Here is a 14,540-nt window from a genome sequence, read left to right on the forward strand (position 1 = left end):
AGAGAGAGAGAGAGAGAGAGAGAGAGAGAAGAGAAGAGAAGAGAAGAGAAGAGAAGAGAAGAGAAGAGAGAAGAGAAGAGAGAGAGAGAGAGAGAGAGAGAGAGAGAGAGAGAGAGAGAGAGAGAGAGAGAGAGAGAGAGAGAGAGAGAGAGAGAAGAGGAGGAAATGGAGGCTAATGGTGGTCCACTTAACACCTTGACTCTAATCCCACAATTGGAGACAAGAGATGTGGCAGCGTGGTACGGGAGGAGAGACCCACGCAGAAACCCCCCAATCCGCCAGTTCCTCGTGGATTCACTATAGCCAGGGATATGGGGGGGGTGAAAAGGAAGGGGAGGAGGGGAGGAAGGGGAGGAATTCTCCAGCGATTGAGCGAAAACGAAAGATTACTAATATAGAAAAGTCATGAGTGGAAGAGTGAAACATTATTCAAACTGTCCAACATATTAAGACAAAACACATCAACTGCAACTGGTAATAGCGAGACCTCGACCGTGGAAAAGCTGTAAGCCCTGGCGTCTCAGGCTCAGCGAAGAAAACACGTGGAAACTTCAACGAGGAGATAATTATAATAATAATAATAATAATAATAATAATAATAATAATAATAATAATAATAATAATAATAATAATAATAATAATAATAATAAATTATTATTATTATTATTATTATTATTATTATTATTATTATTATAATCAAACAATATTGATCTTAACATGAAGAGAGAGAGAGAGAGAGAGAGAGAGAGAGAGAGAGAGAGAGAGAGAGAGAGAGAGAGAGAGAGAGAGAGAGAGAGAGAGAGAGAGAGAGAAAAAAAAAATAGATTAGTTACAAAGAAATTAAAAACAGATATAGTGTGTACTATGGTCTATGTTATGCATCAAAGAAAAATTTGTACGGGACATGAGACTGAGCGGCGATCATGTTAGTTGTTGTAACCCGTAATCCGGGTCACACAGGGGAGACGACACACTGTTTGTACTAGTGACACTTGACTTAAAATTCTGGTACTTTAGGAGTATTTAAAGGAGTTCATAAATGGGGTGATGAAACGGTGTCGCCTTTCTTATATGTATTTTATTCTACCTTAATACTACTTAATATTACAGAGGGTAAAAATATTGTTTAAACCAGCGACTGGCTTACTAGACTCAATGAGTTTTCAGGTTTTCTTTCACTATTGGTTACTGACGTTAACACTGGTATAATATTGAGTAAAAACTCACACAATAAAGTATCATAGAAATATAATCCTAAGTAAAACTAAGATAATAGAACACAATAGATATGTTAGATACGCTTTCCTCTATGGTAATTCTTCACTCCATACTCACAGTAGCAACGATGAATGTTCTACCCATGTTGTCTAGGGAAGGACAACTGAGTGTCCAACAACGAACAGAGTGCTGGTTAATCTGAGGTCAAGCCTGGAGAAAATGCTTCTTATATAGGCAGATATCGCGAGGGTAATACGTCAGGCGTGTGAGTCATACATCAAACTCACACCGAGCTCATACAATAATCTACCTAACCGACATGCTTAATTCACGCGGTGACGCAGCTTTGTTTTCATAACATTTTGTTCCGCGGCTGATCCTGTTTTTGCCGCGGTGATTGTGTTTTGGCTTAGAGAGATAAGCGGGTGCGTTAATGGGCAATTACAATTGTGTATAGGTTGGTAAATGAACAGTGGGGACAATCATGTGTTGGAGTCCGTGTTGTGTTTTAGCGGTCGATACCGCTGTTGTCATCGGAAAATATTGCCGGTGAAGATGATGATGACACGAGTGGTGTCGCAGCCCTCGGGGCACCACATACCCCCCCCCCGTTAAAACCACGCCACGTCCTCGTGGCACGAAGCGGTCCGCCCGGCGGACGACCATGGAGGGCCAAGACGGGGATGGCGGGATCGTGGGGGAGGAGGCCTGCGAGAGACGGGACCTGAAGAGACAGAAGAAGGCCACCCCACCGGCGACGAAGACGACGCCGAGGAGGAGCAGCCACCCCACCAAGGGAGGAAGGGTCGAAGGCGGGGACCGGAGAGACGGATTCCTGGAGCGCGTGAAGTGCTGGAGGAGGTCCAGCGGGGGCCAGAGACGACCCGGGCGACGGCGGCGGGGAGGGAAGGGCCAAGGGGAGTCTTGGCCAGGAGCGATGAGACCACGTCACGTCCGATGTGGAAGGGGCGCGATGAACCGTCAGCGGGCGTCACCGTCCATAGTAGCAGAGGCAGGAGGCTGAAGGCGTCGGAGTGGGCACTACAGCCCATACCGAGGCTGAGGAGACCCGTCCTGTTGATGGTCTGCCTGTATTTGGAGACCGGGCTGTCCGGGCAGACCATGGTGACCATCTGGGAGTATCGGTAGCGAAGACCCAGCCCGCAGGAGACGGGATGAAGACCGGGGAAGACTCTGAGGAGAGACTTAGAACACAGCGAGAGGGCGTCTGGGCGATCGAGAAAGAGAGCGATCTCGCAGCGCTGGACAGAAGTCGAGTAGACAGGGGCGACAGGGGACATACATAGAGCAGGTGGTGTTTAGTACAGCGGTCCAAGGAGTCTAAGAGCATATAGTGAGTGCGGTCTTCAGAAACCGCAAGGTAGTGGAAAGCGTGTCGGTGTGCAGAAAATATGGCGTGCCATCAAGATGAAAAGGCAACGCGTCCATTTTAAACACATCGAACACGTCAGAGGATCCCCTTTCATGGGGATTTGTAAGTAGAAGTGAAGGGTTCCTGAGGAAAGCGTACCTTTAGAAATAACCCTAGAGACATCTCTATACAATGCTAAATATTCATGTGCTGCAGGAAAAGTAAGCCTGGGTAATGGAGTGACGCATTGCTGAGCACACGAAATAGTACATCATTTGGAAGGAGGAGAGGGAAACCTGCGTTTGGGACAGCTGCTGAAGGCCAAGCTTGAGATTCAGAGTATCATGATTTAGGTCACTAAGTGCCAACTGAATGAGAAGGATAGTCTCCAAAATACGCATTTCCTTCAATTTGCAAGGTTTTTAGTGAGAACTGACGGATAATAGCTGAGGCCAAAGCCGAGGCGGACTCTAGACGGAGATGGCAGAATGAATATGACGGAGGTCCCGAACTGTGGCGTTGAGGACTTCCTGATGGAGGTTAAGTTGACGTCTCTTCTTCTGTGGACAGAGTGTAGAGCTGGAGAGCTTCCGTGTATCACATCTATTTGGGCCTGAGTGGCCGTACCGAAAAGGAGGTTTGCTACCGAGCCAAGGAAATCCACGGCTCCTCGCTTCTGGCGAGTCCGAAACGGGCTTCCATCTCTACCACTCATAGCCGACAGAAAGCTGTTAAGATCTTTGAATAACTTCTCAAACTCAATGTGAAAAGAGTCTAGAGTGCGCCTGAGCAGACCAACAGTGGTGAACGATTGATTCATATGTTCAATCGACCATGAAACTTCCGCTGTTAGATTTGCCACGTTGATGAGAGGACGTTGGATGTCGTCCGTCTTGATGACGACGGGGACAACATAGTACCGTCCTGTCAACAGCATCTTAAAGACTGGGGAGAAGACGAGGCCGGACGAATGGGTTGCTCCGGGAGGATCAAGGGAAGACAAGGAGAGGGCAACACCCAGGATCTGTAATTATAGGGGGCATCAGTTCGTTGGTCGTTGGCGATACTCAAGAGGGCGTTCCATCACATTGGGGAGAGAAGGGGGTACCGTATTGGATCGTAATGAGCGACTGACACAGGGCTCTGAAGGAGCTGAGGGAACCAATGAGGGGACCTCTGAAGCATCTGAGGAGACAGGAGCCGGTGAGGAGAGCTCGGAAGGAGCTGGAAAGGACAATGGCAGCGGCTCCTCGGGGGAATAAGTCATGGGGAGTGGGTCCACTTCTACTACTTGATCAGGAGAGGGTATGCACGCCTGACATTAGGAGAGTCATGGAAGCCAAGAGAGTCCTCGTGAACGACCTGAACATTATTTGTGTGAACTGTCTTGATCTTACCACCTCTAACATGACGCAGTCGTAAGACTACAGGGCTTATTTTTTCTAGCACCCTAAAAGGTCCATTGAACAATTGCTGGAGCTTATTTTGTTATAACTTTGTACATACATTCCTTAAGTAGACCCGATCTCCTACTACCACCTGTTTGGGTTTGGATTTCCTAAACATTCTTTCTGACTCCTGCCATCCTATATCTATATTGGTCTGACATAGTTTATAGGTGCTGCGCGACACTAGAAGTAAATGCTTTATAGCTGTCAACATCATAACAAGGTTGGAGTTTATTCTCAAGCGCTTCAAAAGGAACATTTGGGTCCTGAGAGAAAAGCAAGAAAAATGGTGAATCTTTCAGAACACGATGGTAGGCAGTGTTGTAGGCGTGTGTTGCAACCGGAAGCATTTGGTCCCAGATACCGCGATTGTCCTCGCACAAAGTTCTCAAGATATTTATTAAGGTGCCATTAGGCCTTTCTATCACACCGTTTGCAGACGGGTGATAAGGAGTTGTCCTTAGATGATCAATCTGTAACAACTGAGTCAACTCTCGTAAGAGAGTGTTGACGAACTCCTTTCCTTGATCCGTGACTAGAATCGGCGGGATGCTGTGTACACAGACTACGTTCTTGTAGAACGCAGCTGCCACTTCCTTGGCTGCCTTCGTACGAAGGGGGGTTGCTACCAAGAAGCGTGACAGGACGTCTATCACTGTCAGTACATACCTATAGCCTTCGTCTGAAACAGACAAAGGTCCGACAATATCCATATGGACTCTGTCAAACGGTTGGCCAACCTCTGGATACCTCATAAGTGGAGCTGGCGGGGATCCTCTTCTTAAACCGACAACAGACAGGACAAGATCTGACATATTGCTCCACGTCCGCCTTCATTCCCGGCCAGTACGCAAACTTGCGACAGCGTGCCAACGTAACCTTAGTGCCTCCATGCCCTGCAGGTAGCATGGAATGCGCCAAAGCTAACGCGTTAGGAATGTAGCTTGGTGGAACGATAACCAGTCTTTTCTGCTTGTTGTATTCATCGCAAACATCGCGGTAGAGAATGCCGTTCTCTACACACTTCACTAAGAGGAAGTTTTGTGAAGTGCCTATAAGCTGCATTTAACGTTACATTGCTCCTCTCTGCAACCTTTCTCTCATCTCTCTCATGTACGTTACCACCGGTGGTTTGTTCAAAAGCATGCTTCAATTCTCTCAGTTCAGGATCGCGATCCTGGTGCTCCATGAGTCCAGCAAGACTCCAATGGAGAAACTTATCCTGTTTGTCATGTCCCTCCGGAGAGGCGACAGACATGTCCTGTCCACCCGTAAGGGTGACAGACATAATTCGAGCATCCAATTCGCCTTCTATCACGTCACTCTCCTGATTCCTAATCCTTGACAAAAATCTGCTACCATGTTGCTGGAGCCTGGGAGATAATCAATACTAAAGTCAAATTCTCCTAGAAGTGTCTGCCAGCGTGCAATCCTGCTGCTAGGCACTGTGCTTTAACAGCCAAGTCAGTGGTCTATGGTCCGACAGGATGTATCCTATAACCCAAGATAAGGGGTCGGTTAGTACTGAGGCCATAGATGACTGCTAAAGCTTCTCTCTCTACCGCTGAGTAGTTACGTTCTGCTCCATTCAGGGTTCTACTAAAATATGCTATGGGACGTAAACTACCATTTTCATCCTTTGTTGCAACACACCACCTATTGCCTTATCTGACGCATCTGTGGTGAGATTGAAGGGCTTCCGAAATCCGGAAAGGCTAAAACAATGTCAGTCGTTAGACTGTTCTTTAGTGTGCTAAATGCATGCAATGCCTCTTCATTCCACTCCAGATGTGTCTTATCATTCTTGGTTACTTTCCTCCCTTTGAGTAAATTATTAAGTGGGGATGCTATCTTGGCAAAGTCTTTAATGAATTTCCTATAAAAGTTAACCAATCCCAGGAAACCTTGAAGTTCTTTGACTGTTTTCGGAGGAGTGAGTTGTTGCACCGCCTGTACCTTTGAGGGCTGAGGCTTCAAGCCAGAAGCACTAACAATGTGACCCAGATAATCTACTTGCTCTTTGAAAAGGAACACTTATCTAGTCTTAAGGACAGGTGAGCCTTCTGCAGTCTGTCCAAGACGGCATGGAGGTTCTTTAGGTGATGGTCCATGTCTTTCCCTTGTACTATCAAATCATCAAGGTATACATGTACAATTCTTCCTGTCAGACCTATGAGAACTTGATTCATGATCCGTTGATAGGCTGCAGGTGCTGTTTTTAATCCAAAGGGGACTGTAGTGAATTCATAGAGGCCATAAGGTGTCGTGAAGGCTGTCAAGTGTTTAGATTCCTCTGCCAATGGGACTTGGTGGTAGCCCTGGCGCAAATCAAGGGAGGTGAAGACTTGACTGTCCCCTAACTGTTGCAAAATGAGGTTAATGTTAGGGAGTGGATGTTTGTCATCAATCAATTCATCGTTCAGAGCGCGGAAGTCGAGACAAAGTCTGACTCCACCATCCTTTTTAGCAACAGGGACTAGAGGTGCGCTGTAGGGTGACGCACTAGGGCGTATAATACCCTGGGCCTCAAGGTCCTTGAGCTGAATCTCTATTTCTTTATGATATTTTACTGGTATTGGGTATGGCTTTTTATATATAGGCTTGTCATTTTTAGCCTTAAAGTGTGAACATAATAGGGGTAATAGTGAGTGGCTCGTTTTTAGAGCAAACACATCAGGATACTTGCGGTTAAGCCCTTCAGACAGCAATTTTCCCGTTGTGAGGGTAAAATAGCTCGTCTATCAGCTTATCGAGTACCATCTGCTTACTTGACTGGGTGACAGGCGGCTTTGTAGCTGTTTTTGTGACAGCCGCTACACATTCATTAGTCGATGATTGATAGTATTCTGAGTGACAAGAATAAATGTGTCCCATCACTTCACCTGTTGGCATCTCAATAGTTTCTTCAGTTGGGTTAGCATAGGGAATGATGAATTTGCCTTTAGTTTGTTTGACGTTAGGAGTTAAGGTTACTAACCCGGGAAATAAAAATGAAGAAGGGATATCATTGGACCTTGGGAGAAATAAGGCTTGCTGGGCTCTGCCAATCTCTGCCTCCAGAGTGACATACCCTGCCGTGCCTGGGAGCAAGGACGCCACGTTAATAGCGTATGCTTTCACTGGTACTTCCTCCATCTCGTCTAAAGTAGGTTTATGATCTTCGTGGTACGGGCTCATATCGTCCGCAGCCAGGGAATGTACTTCCACTGGGTAGGCGCCCACCATTACACTAAACTGCCCAGGTGTGTCCAGCGGTGCAGCTACCACATTTTGTCTCCACATAAATTCTAGGCCCAACAAAACTGCTGTTGGTAACACTATACCTTGTGATATTACTACAAACTTTTCTATAATTTCTCCGTGCCCAAAGTCTACTACTACTTCGGCTATTCCTTTATTAGGGATTGAGTCCGATCTACCCTTGTATGGAGAGAGGTTCTGTAACTATCATCTTCCCGCCTACCTTCCTAAATAAATCTTCTTCTATTAGGGACGCTCCTGCTCCTGTGTCTAGCATTGCGTAAACCATCTCCTTTGGTGCATTAGCGCCTACGCACAATCTCAACGTGAGGGCGTTGGTAGGGCCGTGGACTGCAGCTACTCTGGGGTCGTTTTTTTTGTTCTTCTCGTGGTCAGGGTTGACCCAGGAGCTACAGGGTGAGGGACCGGCCGTGTACTCCGGGCGCCAGGCAGCGCAGGCGAGACAGGCTGACGCCTGTTTCGAGTGGGCTGGTACTGAGGGTACCGAGAGCCCGTTGGTGGGTGGTAGGCACCCCTATACTGCCTTCCATATGTGCAATCGCGAGCCATGTGTCCTACATACCCACAAGCATAACATGTAGGTGGCGTGGGCGCGTTCCCATATGGGCGTGTAGGTGGCACGGCGTGCCGTCCTCCCTTTGGGGTATCGGGTAACGTGACTGGCCTGGAGGGCGTGGAGGACGGGCTTGTGAGACATGTTTGGGTCCGGATGCCTGGGTGGAACAGACGTTCAGCACTTTTATTTCTTTGGCGATATCGGCATCGGATAGCTTCGACTCTGGATAAGCTTTAATATACTCATACCCTTTCTTTAATACCTTCTGTGGGTCCCCCTTTTCTTCCTCCGTTAGGATGAGTAAGAGGACCGGAGGGAAAGCCTCTCTGAGCCGTAAAGCGGTTATCTCAGTTAGGAAACTGGCATTGTCAGGCTTGAGAGCGATCAACTCGTCTCTCAATGTCTCCAGGCGGATGAGGAAGGTGCGGATGTTTTCTCCTGTCCGCCGTTTTGCCTCTCCCAATTCTTTCTGGAGGACCGAAAAGGTCCTTACTGTGGGAAACACACGTAGGAAGTCTTCCTTTACTTTTTCCCAATCCTGTCCACATCTAGTGATACAACCGAGGAGATGATCGCGCGCTGCTCCCAGGGCATATTGTTTGGCTAACTCAATCTTTCCGGTAGTGTCCCAATTTGCCTGTGTCCGGCTTTCAATATCCTCTATCCATTTCTTTGCTAGCTTATGGCATGGGAGGTTTGGTGCTTTGCTACTTTTTTCTTCTCCACCACAAAAATATAAGAGTCCCTGCACTCTACTAAAATCATTCAAGGTATGACGGCTAAGTAGCGTGACAAGATCATCATGGGCAAGGGTGATCGATTTTCCAGCTCCTTTTTTGGGGGGAGGGTTCTTGCCTTCGTCTGGCATTTTTTAACTCTAAAGTCTTATTCCCGTAATTCCAAGAATAACTGTCTTCTCCCTCGCTTTCGGATGTGGACATACACCAGTACAATACCAATATAAACCAATATAAATCGCAAGTTTCACCACAAGTTTCACCACATGTTTCACCACATGTTTCACCACATGTTCCACCACATGTTTCACCACATGTTTCACCACAAGTTTCACCACCCCACACCTGACACCAATGTTGTAACCCGTAATCCGGGTCACACAGGGGAGACGACACACTGTTTGTACTAGTGACACTTGACTTAAAATTCTGGTACTTTAGGAGTATTTAAAGGAGTTCATAAATGGGGTGATGAAACGGTGTCGCCTTTCTTATATGTATTTTATTCTACCTTAATACTACTTAATATTACAGAGGGTAAAAATATTGTTTAAACCAGCGACTGGCTTACTAGACTCAATGAGTTTTCAGGTTTTCTTTCACTATTGGTTACTGACGTTAACACTGGTATAATATTGAGTAAAAACTCACACAATAAAGTATCATAGAAATATAATCCTAAGTAAAACTAAGATAATAGAACACAATAGATATGTTAGATACGCTTTCCTCTATGGTAATTCTTCACTCCATACTCACAGTAGCAACGATGAATGTTCTACCCATGTTGTCTAGGGAAGGACAACTGAGTGTCCAACAACGAACAGAGTGCTGGTTAATCTGAGGTCAAGCCTGGAGAAAATGCTTCTTATATAGGCAGATATCGCGAGGGTAATACGTCAGGCGTGTGAGTCATACATCAAACTCACACCGAGCTCATACAATAATCTACCTAACCGACATGCTTAATTCACGCGGTGACGCAGCTTTGTTTTCATAACATTTTGTTCCGCGGCTGATCCTGTTTTTGCCGCGGTGATTGTGTTTTGGCTTAGAGAGATAAGCGGGTGCGTTAATGGGCAATTACAATTGTGTATAGGTTGGTAAATGAACAGTGGGGACAATCATGTGTTGGAGTCCGTGTTGTGTTTTAGCGGTCGATACCGCTGTTGTCATCGGAAAATATTGCCGGTGAAGATGATGATGACACGAGTGGTGTCGCAGCCCTCGGGGCACCACATAGTGCTTGCTTGTGCTGTTGTACACTGCCATGTACAGTCATCGTCAGAGGCAGTCATGGCGCGCCGCCTTGGGTTGAGTGACGAACAGATTTACTCTGAGTTAGTCATTTAGTATTTAATTTTGAACAATAACTGAAAAGTCAGAATGACTGATTCACTGATTCTGATGACTGATACCGATTAACTGATTGAGTCCGATTCACTGAAATAAAAAGACCTTTCTGTGAGCATGCCGCGCTGCAAATGTCTTCGATGGTTTTCTAAGTACCGCAAAAAGTACCGCAGATTTTCTTAGTGCAGTCCGCGGTAGTGCGGTATTTTCAGATTAATTACCGCACTTGCCCACCTCTGCTGATTAATATTATAACTACATTAGATTTACAATCAAACATTTAACACTCTTACCTTGTATGAATTTCGTTTTAAATAAAAGTGAGATGGATTGATGCCCGGCGGAGCGGAACACTAACTCTCATCGTACGATGGCTGCTCGCCATCTGAAAACTAACGGACTCCGTGGATGACGTCACGGCAAGTTTGCAAGCCCAGGCGCGGGCCTTTACATAGAGTCATAGATGGCCTTGGGCCGCGGGGCGAGATTCTCGAAGGTTACAGGAATACCGTGTCTCACCGTGTCCATCAAGTTTGGCTGCCCAACAACTGCTATCACCCAGGACAATGTACAGGAGACGTCGTCAAGTGCCTCGAGCTGCCCTCCACCTTCTGCAGGAGATGATAATGAGGTGGTGACGCTGGACCTCATCACGCCTGGGTGGAGGAGGTAGCAGCGCCCTTGGACAACACAGCCACCGCCAACGGCAACAATCAGGCCACAAAGGATTTTTCAGAAGTATCTTCGGAGACAGACACAGATAGCCACAGAGACGTGGGGTGGCGGCACTCCATCCCCGTCCATGATACGCTTGACGGGGTTCCGCCTGGGTCTTACCGCCGCTTGGCCGCGTCAAGATGGGCTGTTCGTGCAACATAGCCGCCGCCTGACACAAGCAGTTCCCCCGTCTAACCCCGCCTGACCTCGACTTCAGACGTTGATTCAGGGGTTCGACGCCGTGGGGACACGTTCAGGATAAAGACGGCATGAGACGGAGTGTTTTCGGCTACGATTGATCCCGTCCTCAAAATTTTCTAGATCGGGACGGAACGGGACCGATCGGGACCGCCTAAGTCAGCTGTGTGCAAACCTAGCTTAAGGGATGAGAGACTTTTGTCGCAAGGTTTATTGGGCAAGGAAGAGATTATTTATGTTGCCCGACGTTGAACTCCTAATTTAGCAATGTCCTTTGTATGGTGGCGAGACCAAAACTGATCGCATATTCGCGGAGAGAGAGAGAGAGAGAGAGAGAGAGAGAGAGATTGATTTTGTAGTGCATTACAATATAAGTACGGCAATGAATAACAGTAGAATATCTCGCAATATACGGAACTATTAGTAGCCTACTCCTGAAACATCTCTCTCTCTCTCTCTCTCTCTCTCTCTCTCTCTCACACACACACACACACACACACACACACACACACTATTTTAACTTAAATCTTATTAGGCTAGCTTTCCATATTTTTACTCAAACCGCAACACTTCCATATATTTTTCTCTACTATATTTTAACGTGGGAGACGATGCGTGTGTGTGGGTGTGTGTGTGTGTGTGTATGACTTTTTGAGACACTTCCTGTTTTTAACTGATAACCTCCTTCCACATTCTATGAAAGCCCAGGAGGGGTAGAGGCGAGGCAGCTCAGAGGTCATTGTGGATGGACCAGCAACCTGGAAGCCATAAGATTTTCAGGCTTTCCTTGCCAATGATGATAACAAAAAAAACAGCTTTGTCAATTGCTGTTACGAGTATGGAGTGACCATAACTTATAATATTAACTTGTATTATTACATTCGGTGTTACTGGTGGCAAAACTTTTATGAGTGTGTATTGAGCTACAGATTCACTATTCGGTAAATCAGAAACCATAGAAATATTACCAGTGTAAGATTATATACAAACATAAGCACATAGTTTGTAACCCTATAATGTTCCATTAGTCATACATAAACGAAAAATACAATAAAAGACAAGCTACTTTTTAGGACCACTACCGCCGCCTGTCTCATAAAACTAGTCACTCCTTCAAGTCCATACCCACGCCGGGCCATCCTTGGGTTGTCCTTTCGGCCAGTAGCTAACAGGGTGATAATTTGAGCAAACGTTTAGAGAAAGGGGGTTGGGGCAATTCGATGTAAGACCTAAGGTGATAAGTGATGCAATAGTTTGATTTTTCCTCAAATATAATTATGATCTTGTCCAGTCTTTTCCAAAAGCTACTGCTCCCGGGCATTCCTTCCTAACCATTCCTCCGAAATAGTGTTACGTTGACAGCTTTCTACTTTGCTGGCTGTCACCGGTGCTGTTTCCCAAATAATACTATATACGAGTTATTATTTACACAACTAAAAAAATCCTTAACAGGACGATATTCTCTATGGCTCAATTGACACAAATACACTGCAAGGAGTTTTCGCTAAATTGTATAACTCTTCCTGTTGCAGAGATGGCGTGACGGGGTGCGGGTTGGCAGCAGGCATGACCCTGCTGGTGGAACGCTTGCAGACTGAGCAGATTGTTGACGTCTACAGGACGGTGGTAAGGCTGCTGCGCGCCAGGCAACAATTTATCGTCAATGAGGTGACCAAGCCTGCTTACTTTCCAGCTGGCTTTGTTGAAGTATAAACATTCCAATGTCTTACTACTATTGTGGCCTTACTTTGAATATCCTTTGCTGCATATGACACAGGCAAATGCATCGTTTGCCACAGGCTAATTCTTTTCTGAAGACATTTCTTAATAACCTTTCAGGAACAATTCTCGTCATTGTACACCGGGGCCGCCATATACCTGGATGAGTACTCAGACTACGGTAACTTCCAGTGAGAAGCAGCCTGACTGTACGTCGAGGCCATCATTAACCTGCATGAGTAACTTCAGATACTCAGTACCAGGTAACTTTGTTGACAAACCAATTTGCAAACTGTAAATGTACTGTCTACGAACATCATGAAAGCTGTTTACAGTCTATATAAAAAAAAAACTAAATTGAAATATATAAATTGTTTAGAAACGGTTTGCAAATGATATTGATTTTTATTTTTCATTCAGAATGGGAAGTAAAATAAAAGTTCATATTGAGATGGTCTGCTTCGATACATGAAAAAATGTACTGGAGTTTCGTAAGTAAATATCCGCTTCTCAGACACTTAATAAAACACCAAGTCTGAAAGAACCTGAAGTAACCTATTTGGAGTTCGTACCACTCAGTATTATTTTCAGTCAGTAGCAGCGTTGCCAATCGTACAATAATTATCGTACAAATACGGAAATCTGACCGTTTGCACGATGTACAATAACGCCTGTAAGAGAATACGATAATCCCGGAATTTGTACAGTTATTCAATGGAGATGTAAAATAATTTGATTATTCAATTTAAACATTTTCTCTCTCAGCTGCTGAGCATGTAGTCTGTAGTGCGTGGGTGAAGCAAATGCAGGTCTTATACACGTACCATTTACGCTCTGTTCCGTCTTCAGAGTTAGCCTCTGTAGTACGTATCTGTCAGTATTTAGCCAGCGCCCTTTGGATACAGAACGAATGCAAAAGGTACAAGACCAAAGAAACCTGGACTGCCTTCAGTGAACGGATTGATTAGCATTGAGCAAACGAATCGATTAATTTGTTTCGTAGGAAAGCAAAGTGCCCGAATAGACTTGACAGAGATTTCTTCTGCCTAACATTAAATAATGTTGAGCAGGTTTATTTCACTATCGATATGTTTATTTCACTATGGATATGTTTATTTCACTATGAATATGTTTATTTCACTATGGATATGTTTATTTCACTATGGATATGTTTATTTCACTATGGATATGTTTATTTCACTATGGATATGTTTATTTCACTATGGATATGTTTATTTCACTATGGATATGTTTATTTCACTATGGATATGTTTATTTCACTATGGATATGTTTATTTCACTATGGATATGTTTATTTCACTATGGATATGTTTATTTCACTATGGATATGTTTATTTCACTATGAATATGTTTATTTCACTATGGATATGGTTATTTCACTATGAATATGTTTATTTCACTATGGATATGTTTATTTCACTATGGATATGTTTATTTCACTATGGATATGTTTATTTCACTATGGATATGTTTATTTCACTATGGATATGTGAGCATGTTTAAACTGCTCTGCCCGAACTTTACATAACCTAACCTCGACCCATCTGCTAACCGGGGGGGGCTGTGCCCCCCTGGACCCCCCCCCCCCCCCCACATTTATGATGCACCGGAAATCGGTTCTTTAGGGTGGGTGAGCATATTTAAACTACTCTGCCCGAACTTTACATAACCTAACCTCGACCCATCTGCTAACCAGGTGGGGCTGTGCCCCTGGACCCCAACATGTATGATGCGCCGGAATTTGTTTCTTTAGGGTGGGTGAGCATATTTAAACTACTCTAACGTCTAACCGAACTTAACATAACATAACCAAACGGGGGGGGGCTTCGCCCCCTCGACCCCCCCACATGTATGATGCACTCGATTAATCCCTGTAAGGAACCGTGGTTTTGGTGGTGGAAGCCCAAATTACTGAAAAATGGGCTTCCAAAATGTCCTTA

At 45.2% G+C, this 14,540-nt stretch overlaps 1 protein-coding gene across 1 annotated transcript in view; it reads left to right on the top strand.

Annotated features, from left to right (window-relative positions):
* LOC126983517 (receptor-type tyrosine-protein phosphatase F-like) overlaps nucleotides 1–14,053 on the top strand; it is a gene marked incomplete at its 5' end in the record, with an annotated part of 153,876 nt that extends 139,823 nt beyond the window's left edge. The window contains 2 exon segments of the mRNA XM_050836274.1: nucleotides 12,393–12,528; nucleotides 12,700–14,053. Of these exon segments, the coding sequence (XP_050692231.1) occupies nucleotides 12,393–12,528; nucleotides 12,700–12,774 (211 nt within the window). The 3' untranslated portion in view covers nucleotides 12,775–14,053.
* Between the last annotated feature and the right edge of the window lie 487 nt (nucleotides 14,054–14,540).

This window comes from Eriocheir sinensis, chromosome 54, assembly GCF_024679095.1.
Source record: "Eriocheir sinensis breed Jianghai 21 chromosome 54, ASM2467909v1, whole genome shotgun sequence".
Classification (NCBI taxonomy): Eukaryota; Metazoa; Arthropoda; class Malacostraca; order Decapoda; family Varunidae; genus Eriocheir; species Eriocheir sinensis.